This window comes from Genypterus blacodes, unplaced genomic scaffold (genome assembly GCF_046128005.1).
Source record: "Genypterus blacodes isolate CSIRO-AG114 ecotype Tasmania unplaced genomic scaffold, CSIRO-AGI_Gbla_v1 ptg000105l_1, whole genome shotgun sequence".
Classification (NCBI taxonomy): domain Eukaryota; kingdom Metazoa; phylum Chordata; class Actinopteri; order Ophidiiformes; family Ophidiidae; genus Genypterus; species Genypterus blacodes.
Genome location: NW_027466909.1, coordinates 857706 through 866760, shown reverse-complemented (window position 1 = coordinate 866760; position 9055 = coordinate 857706). Strand labels below are relative to the sequence as shown.

Sequence of the window (9055 nt, the reverse complement as noted above, 5' to 3'; positions counted from 1 at the left end):
GTGTGTGTGTGTGTGTGTGTTCAGTAAGCATCGTCCACAGCAGTCACCGCTTGTTTGCATAGTGGGTCCAGTTTCCCGTCTCCTCCTGTGTGGTACACACACATACATACACATACACACGTGTTTACATCAGTTTGACTCCGCAACAAACAGGAAACTCGTGTGACGTCACTCCCAAACTCACCGAACTCCAGCTCCTTGATGCAGCACTTAAACACCACCTGCCCGTGCACCAGCAGCTCCACCTCGTTCCACTCCAGCGTCTCCTCCAGCACGCACTGATGGCCGTGCAACGTCAGAGCAGCTACACACACACACACACACACACACACACACACACACACACACACACACACACACACACACACACACACACACACACACACACACACACACACACACACACAGGGCTCGTGTTTTGTAAGCTTACACCGCATGAAAGCGCGTCAGTAATGTGTGGTAAAGGGAATGGAACGCACCCCGCAGGCCCTGCAGACGGAAGGTTCTGTGTTCGACGGTTCCGCAGGACTCATACGGGCCGTAACGAAGCGTCACGAGCGCGTTTTCCGGCATTGTTGATGTCGTTGCCCCGGTAACGAGCTCTCCGTTCACGAGCCTTTGAATGGCCGCTAAGTCCCACTTCCGCTCACGAAGTAATTTATGAGATACAATGATGCAATAATGACCTATGAGCTTTCAGTAGGGATTGATATTGTGACGTCACATTTATCTGAAGTAACATTACGAAAGTTTTCAAAATGACAAACTGCTTATTTGAATGATTGTCACATTTATAAAAACTCAGTCATTATAAAAACGTCACAACATAAATTAATAATTAAGTCGCATTTATGTAATTCTGGAAAATCTTATTAACTAATTAAAGCAATAGATTTTATTAGTAAACAATAACAAACTTCTTAGAATGTCTTTGATATTTGAATTGATTGACATATTGACCTGAAAATTCCTTCCATTCTTGATCACATGTTGGTAAAAGTCATTTGTCCTGAAGATAAAGAGACATGATGTCATGATGTTTATTGAGGACTTGAGTCAAACACACAGTGAACACCTCCGATACATTATAATTTAAATAAATACATTTGAATTATATCTCTAATTTACATTTACACACTGAACATTGAGCTATATCATAAAAAAGTAAATAACTCAATACTTTTCCATAATAGAGTTACAAATACAGACTTTTGATCACATTTATCTTCTGATAATCATCTTACAATACTAAAGTATTTTCGTCACATTTTGTTTGTGTAAACTTGCACAGTTTCCCAGTATACAGCACTAATACACACACAAATATGCACACACACACACACACACACACACACACACACACACACACACACACACAGGAGACACAGCAGGTTACAAAGACAACAGAAATCATGTTTGCATAGAATCTCACAATGTAATCGATCATAAAACCTTTATGTAGCAGCATGCAACATCTCAGCAGGCACACGGCCGGACAGCTATACGGTCATGATGATGCGTCTTTATTATATCCTAAAACTATTGACTATTGCCTATTTGACCTCTGACCTTCGCTGCAACACCAGCAGCCACCAAACTGTAAATGTCTTTGGCAATTTCACCACAATTTAGTGCAAAAAAAGCATCATAATCTCTTTTATCTCACCTAAAAGCTTCATAGTGCGATGTTTGTGAAAGATCTGTGTGCCAATTCATATCTTGTCTTGAAAATCAGGTTAATTAGAGGTCGAGGCCCAGAATGCATTGGGTCTGGAGCGCCATCTTATCTCCGTTATTGTGAACCGGGCGTTGCGGCTTGCTGTAAACAGGAAGTAGTGGCTTTTATACTGTAATAATTTAATACTGCAAAGTTTCTGTAAGAATATTCAGCACACAGCATTTTACAGCAGAATGGATCACAGAACATGTTGACACTAATGAATCTATATGAATACACCATTCTATCACACTGCTGATGATACCAGATGACCTCTCCAGTCTCTTATGTCTTCTTCAGCGCTCCAGCTGTGTCTGCCTGTGATGGCGTCTGCGTCTGAGCCTCGGCTTTGCTCTGATCTGCCGCCCTCACCAGAACCTGTGGTGGGGTCTGCTGGTTCTTGTTCAGGTCGGTGGGTCTGGACTGCGCTTTGCTCTTCCAGTTTGTCTCCGTTTGCGTCTCCGTCTCCAGCATCGGAGCTTTTCTCCGCTCAGATGGTTTGGAGTCGGAGTTGCATTTGCTGCACAGGTCCCTCATGTCCAGCAGCGCCTGCTCCAAAGCCGCCACAAACTCAGCGGAACACGTTTGCGGGCTTTCGCGGAAGCTGGACACGCAGAATAAAATATGGTCTGACTGAGGGTTGTAGCAGGCCCCGTAACCGTTGGGGACCACGGGTCCATAGCAACAGAACATCTCCACGGTTGTGGGCACCTAAGAGAAGATCAAAGTAGGAGGAGAGTTTAGTTTGTCTGCTGGAGAATTAGGTTATTGTTATTGTTTATTTCCCTTCTTTTTCTCCCAATTTCATTATCATACTGTCACCACTCATCTCTGTGCAGGAGCTCCAACCGATCAGTAGGAGTCAGTGGTTAGCTACATCTGAATTCCAGTTTTGTTAGATGAAATGTTCTAGGAGAATGTTGCCCCTAGTGCCTGAAGCATGTTACCACATATCAGTGCTGTTTAGTAATCTGACGGTCGTACCTGACTTGTGGAGAGAATGAACTGGTTGCTGATGAGATACGCTTCATCTTTGAATATCTCCGGCGTCTCCATCTTCAGTTCGTGCGCCATTTCACGCAGCCCTAGCATGTGATTGTCTATAGCCATCCCTGTGATCGCCTGAGAAGGAAGGATACGGACATTTGTTACTGGATTTACTCCAAAAGCAACATAATTCATAGTATCAACATGGTGAGAAAGTTTATAGGCAGCTTACCAGAATCGTATACTTGGTCTGTGCGTTGATAGCACCTCTTAACATCTCCATCTTCTCTGTATCCTGTGGAGGAAAAGGACAGAAGCAATTTTAGCTCCAACACAGGAGATGAAACCGTATCAATTAGAAGAGAGACGTCTAATGAAGCTTCTTACAGTTGCGCTCAATTTGCCATCGGTCATCGATTTGGAGAAGGCCAGGGCCTCGGGCGTGGCCGAGCGAATGTTGTCCACCCTGCCCTCCTGAAAACGCCGTATAGAAGCACTCTCGTAGGTGGACACGGGTCTGCTGTGACACCTGGAGGGACATACGGGGAGTGAAGGGGATCTGAGGTTATGTGGTTGTGATTATCGGTTAACCGTGGCGATTTGAATCAGCCCTCTGACATACCGGTAGTATGCTAACTGAAGCGCGACCTGGATGTAAGCATCTGGACTCATCTTCTGCTTCTTGATGAACTCTTTCCCGTGTTGGCAGAACTTGTGCACGTTCATGTCCAGATTTTTGTCTAGCCTGATCAGACATGAAGAGAATGTACATTAAGCTTCAAGTGGTTTATGTTGTTTAGATTTAAAGCGTGAGTGAAAGCAGACCTCTGGAGTTTGTCAGCCGAAGACCCGAGGAGCTTGTGGACCTCTGGCGTGCATTTCCAGCGCAGTCGCCGTGGTGCAGGCAGCTCGCTCACGCTGGCGGCCCTGACCAGCTTTGACGGGCTGCTGATCCTGGTGAGACACAGAGATCATGTGGCTTCGGCCCTTTTTGCTGTTCACAGTGATTAAAAGCAGGCACTGTCCCTTTAAGGCCCGCTCCTGAAGCCCTGAGTGGCTGGTTACTGCATGCTTAGTGGGCGTGTCTAAGATAAGATGTAGACAAGTTGTGTAGGCAGGTAGACATAAATATTATGTTATCCGACTAGAAGCTGAGCCATTCTAACACTTAATGATGTTAAAGTCCTCACATGTATTTGAGCAGAAACTCTGTGCACTGAACCAGGACGATGCCCTCAAAGGGTGAATGTTCACACACGACCCCACAGCAGCCGTCAGCACCTACGACAAACTACACACACACACCAACAACTCTTTGGATCCCAACTACTGCAACAAACACACTGAAATATACATTTGATTTGAACCTGATGTGATTTTAATGCAATGTGTTAGAAAAAACTTGAAAAATTTAAAAATATGATAAATAAAGCAAATTGCAGACTAATACAAAATTGTTTAAGAAAAATAAATACTTAGAAAAATTTATAAAAAAGAACAGTCTAAAATGAAATTACATAATATAAGATAGAAAAAATGTTTTACAATACAAAATGTTAAAACAGTAGAATGATCAAAGTCGGATCAGCAGATATCAATGGATAATATTGATTTGAGTTCCATCGCTCTGTTGTGTTCCTCTGTGACTAAAAAGGTGAACTGCCCCTTTAATTGTGAACTATGAATAATCTTCTTGTGATTCTTTTATTGATACATCCTCAGACTTTCTCAGCTTTATTGATCAGTTCTCAGCGCCGTAGAGTCTGACTCGCTCACTGACCTGCATGGGTTTGTCGTACCAGCGGTTCCCTCCATTCTTGCTCGCCCCCCCACCGTGCAGCAGCATGGCGGCTCGCCTGGAGTCGCTCAGGTCGAACCCGCACGGCTCGTCCAGGCAGACCAGGCACAGGCAGCGCTCGATCATGTCCAGAGAGTCCCTGTTTGTGGACTCTACACAGCAGAATGAGTTAATTCATCTGCACAGATTAGATAACATTCGTTTAAAAAAGTTATAGCTACTTAATTTATGCGAAATACGCAATCAAACAGCAAATCCATCCTCACTCAAACCCCATTGGAGACCCACCTCTCATCAGCACCCTGCGAGACTCCGCCCACTCCGTCCGCCCGTCCGATGTGAGCAGACCGATGGGTGGGAGCCGCTCTTCCTCGCTGTTAGCCATCTTGACAATCTTATCCAGCTGAGTCAGCAGATCTCTTTCGTTCAGTCGGCGGAAGTTGATCACCACGTCCAGCACGAAGAACTGCACAGACCAGCAGCTTTAGGTGTGTGTGTGTGTGTGTAGGGGCCCTTAAAAAGACAGTGCCTAAAAATCTATCTGTTTTCTCTCAGTGTGCACAATGGTACATCAGTGTTTGACATCTTTTGGAAATGAATGAAAATAAGAGCATGTAAATCTCTTTGTTGGTGCCTTTGTAGTTTGAGCAGGTTTGATTAATCGGGTCTAACTGATGATCTCCTCTGGGAGCGTTGCCGCGGCGCTGAGGGTTGCCGGCTGATTGGCAAATGTCACAGGAGCCGCAGCTAATTAAGTTAACGGAGAGTCTTGTCACCAGGCTGTGGCTGTTAATTAGTCACCGAAAGAAACCTTAGCATAGAGCCACAGAGTTTGTTTACCATCAGACACAACTGAGTGCTGACGGCGTGACAGGCATGTGATGTGCGGTCCAATATGTATCTTAGGTGAGAAAAAAACACATGACATTGTTCCCTGAGATTCTTTCTTCTTTGCTGCTTTGTTTTGATTCTTATTAGTTGCAACTTTGTCTCATGGATTTCCTCTGAGACTCTGTCACTCTGTGAACACGCTAGAAATCCCCCTGTGTGTGTGTGTGTGTGTGTGTGTGTGTGTGTGTGTGTGTGTGTGTGTGTGTGTGTGTGTGTGTGTGTGTGTGTGTGTGTGTGTGTGTGTGTGTGTGTGTGTGTGTGAGAGAGTGTGAGAGAGGAGGTTTCTCCCCGTGCTGACCTGGTTTTTGCAGGCCACGATGATGTGTTCAGGCTCTGGCATCACGCAGCTCTCCTGGGCCACCAGCGTGTCTCTCTCTGGCCCCGGGAGGCGGAAAGACGTGAAGAGGCGATAGTACTGCTCCATGCACAGAGGGGTCCCAGCCAGCTGGCCCCGGGCGTAGTCCACAGGGAGGGCACGTCTACACACACAGACACACACACAAACACACACTTCACATTCTGAAGCAAACACGAGATTCAATTATTATCATGAAATCAACTCACGCATCAAGAAGCGTCTTATACTCCAACACTCCAGATATTAAATGAGCAGCAAACCTAGAAAACAGACAAAACACACACGTTTCATCTGTAAGAGCCCATTGAAAGGTTGAGGAAGGATGTGGGGATAAGGTTTGGAGGATTCCCAATTCCAGCACCGCTAATGTCGACTCTCTCTGTGTGAACATGACTGAGGGGGCCCCTGAAGCACCGAAGCCCCTCAGGCCGGCTCTGCGTCAGACTGTGAGTGTAATGATTCTTCTTGTTGATTTATTGTGCAGTTGTCGTACAGTTAACAGTGTAAATGCTTTATGTAAATCATGTGGTTAAGGATGCAGACCCAGATCAATACCATGTTAACCCAACCACAACCCTCGCCGTCTATTAACCTTGGCACCAGCGCACTCTAGGCCTTCAAGGCATTCTGGGTAATGACCCTATCAGTTAAGGTGTGTGCTCAGAGGAGGAGTTCAATCAGAATTCTCAAATATATCGATATGTTTCAATGAATTTGTCCCACATTTACAACCCAAGAAACTGGTGAGGGATAAAAACGGGCAAAATTAATTAAAAAACCTTTCTCGATTTGTATTGATTCTAGAAAATTTTAAAACATTTTTCCAAATAATTCTTCAACATTTACTGACCATGAAACAGGCTTGTTCATGTTCGACACACTCAAATATGCTTAACTCACAATTAGATGCAGCTGCAACGGCATGTTGGCCAATTCAACAGAAATTCAGCAAATTGAAACAAATTCCACGAAATTTAAAACAAAACAATCAACTGATGATGTAATGACCATTGGTGGAGCGTCTCTTACCTCAGTGAGTCAATGGGAGCCCTGAAGTTCTGCAGAGGGAAAACCATGACAGGGCTGGAGTTTACAGGCAGAGCCATTCTGTTGTTCAGGTACATGTCGCTCAGCCAGAAGTCGTACACCTGGAAAATAGAAAGATTCCCTAAAAGCTCCAATATGGTCTTTTGTTTATATAAGATATGTTAGAAACGTGAAGACAATTCTTGTTTCTTGAAAGGTTTTTGAAATTCTAGCAATTACGAAGATGGTAAAAATAAATCTGAAAAAAGTAAAATAAATAAAAATCTAAAATAAAGTCTTGATCCAGTCGATTATTTTCGAAAATCCAAAGAATCAAAAAACATCAAGGACATTTTCTAGAAAACATTCTGTCTGTCTGTTGAATTGAATTTACCCAGTTTGCTTTGCTCTCCCTCCGCTCTGTCAGTTTCCCTTGCAGTAGCTCCCCCACGCCACCAGGGGCACCAAACTGCTCCACGATGCCGTGCGTCTTTTTGAACTGTTTCTCGGTGAGCAGGTGCTTCACACACCGCAGGTACGTGTCCAGCGTGTCCTGCAGGGCCGGCAGAGGCAGCTTGGGCAGACCCTGAACCCAGAGGTGGGACGGAAACACTCACAACATTACACATTTAATCAACAATCTATAAATCTATAAATGTAAAACTAAATGCTCATATTAAAGGACATGTTTAGATCTCTGCATGGTTTCTAAACGTTACTGTTATCCACCAATGCTGCTGGGAATATTTGGATTTATTTTGACTTTTGCACATATTAATGAGCATTTCTGACACTCATATCTTTACAGGTGGACTTTGTGACTTAAGGGCCTTAATTAGTCAAATTAGATATTTCTTTAATCAAAGCTATACTTCTGTATTCTAAAAACACTTTGGGATCTACTTGAGAACAACTTTAAAACTGTTTACAACCTAATACCGAACAGACTGACGAGCATCCTATAGTAATTAAACGTACAGAACTGAATCTGATCTATTCATGTTTTCTGGTGTTTTACATTAGGATCGGTTGAAAATTCACGCAAATCAACGCTCTTTCGTTTGGTTTAATGTTATTCCTTATCTGGAAATTTCACATTTCAGTCATCTTGGTCTTTGTTAAAGGTATAAGTTAGAATACGAGCATCTATCATATCTAAACATCTTTATAGCTCCTGGGGGCCTCCCAGCTGGGGGCCCTGGCACCTGTCTTCATACTCCATGTCCACCCCTGCATATTCCATTTAAAAACATCCTATATCTATATCATAGAGCAGAGAAAGTAAGATATTTACATCACCGCCCCCTGAGTCTCTGTCCAGCACCGGCATGATGCAGCCGATTCCCTTTGAGACACAATCGCAGTCCACACAGATCAAAAGGCGACGAAGTCAGGAGGAGAAATCAGCTTTGAGACGACTGACGATCACTGTGAGTCATGCTGAGGAGGAGAAGCATGAATGAATCAAGCTTTAACTGCTGAACTCTAAGCTCAGAAGATCAAAAGTAAAACGACTCACAGCTTCATTCATGCTGCAGGGATGCACGTAGGAATTCTGATTAAGTAAATGTAAAGAATGAAAATGAGACAAAAGTGCATCACTTACCAGAAGGCAAACAGGTTCCTGATGTCCCTCATGTCTCTTATGTCCCTCATGTCCCCCTCGTGTCCCTTATGTCCTTCAGGTCCGCTCGCTGAAGGAGTTTGCTCCTCTTGAATTCCATTTTCAGATCCAATGTTGTAACATCTCTTCTCCTTGGTCCTCTTTGCTGTGGAGCATCTCTCTGTTCCCTCCATGCAGCGGAGCCACCGAGACCCCCACCCCCCCTCCCCCGGCAGGCTCCTCCCACAGGTCCGCTATTCGCCCAGAAGTTTCCTCGGCATCTTTGGCATCTTCACGCCGCCCTTAGGTAGCCACACACACACTGACACACACTCTCACACACACACACGGACGCTCCTTCCGTCTCACTGCGTCTGATTGACTGTTTGATTGATTAACTGAGAGATCGGGACTTTAATTTACGCGCAAAATGCGAGGAATAATTCCCGTATTTTATTCCAAATTCATTGACTTTAGAAGACGTCACCTTATCGCTATAAGCTCTTTTATCTCATCAATTAAAAAAAGAGAATCTCCTCCCTTTACGCCCACAGCTTCATTGTTTAGTTGCTTTATAATTTCGTCTCTAAATGTTAAAACAAAATCCCCGGATGTAAATAAAGCAAAATTATAAATATATCCTCCATTTTATAGATAATCATCATTTTCTGTTTC

The 9055-nt window shown here is 44.0% G+C and overlaps 2 protein-coding genes across 2 annotated transcripts; both read right to left on the bottom strand.

Annotated features, from left to right (window-relative positions):
* Window positions 1-13: 13 nt before the first annotated feature.
* On the bottom strand, window positions 14-671 carry cunh10orf53 (chromosome unknown C10orf53 homolog). Its single transcript, XM_076160459.1, has 3 exons — window positions 480-671; window positions 185-304; window positions 14-85 (listed from the first exon to the last, which is right to left on the bottom strand). Exons 1-3 carry the CDS (start codon window positions 571-573, stop codon window positions 21-23), a joined length of 279 nt encoding a protein of 92 aa, XP_076016574.1. The 5' UTR covers window positions 574-671; the 3' UTR covers window positions 14-20.
* A 1331-nt stretch (window positions 672-2002) lies between these two features.
* Window positions 2003-8433, bottom strand: chata (choline O-acetyltransferase a). The gene is made up of 16 exons (XM_076160283.1): window positions 8384-8433; window positions 8297-8309; window positions 8072-8122; window positions 7172-7363; window positions 6781-6899; window positions 5958-6011; window positions 5692-5872; window positions 4791-4968; window positions 4485-4654; window positions 3895-3995; window positions 3530-3658; window positions 3327-3449; window positions 3092-3233; window positions 2937-2999; window positions 2702-2839; window positions 2003-2428 (listed from the first exon to the last, which is right to left on the bottom strand). Exons 1-16 carry the CDS (start codon window positions 8431-8433, stop codon window positions 2003-2005), a joined length of 2130 nt encoding a protein of 709 aa, XP_076016398.1.
* Window positions 8434-9055: the final 622 nt, after the last annotated feature.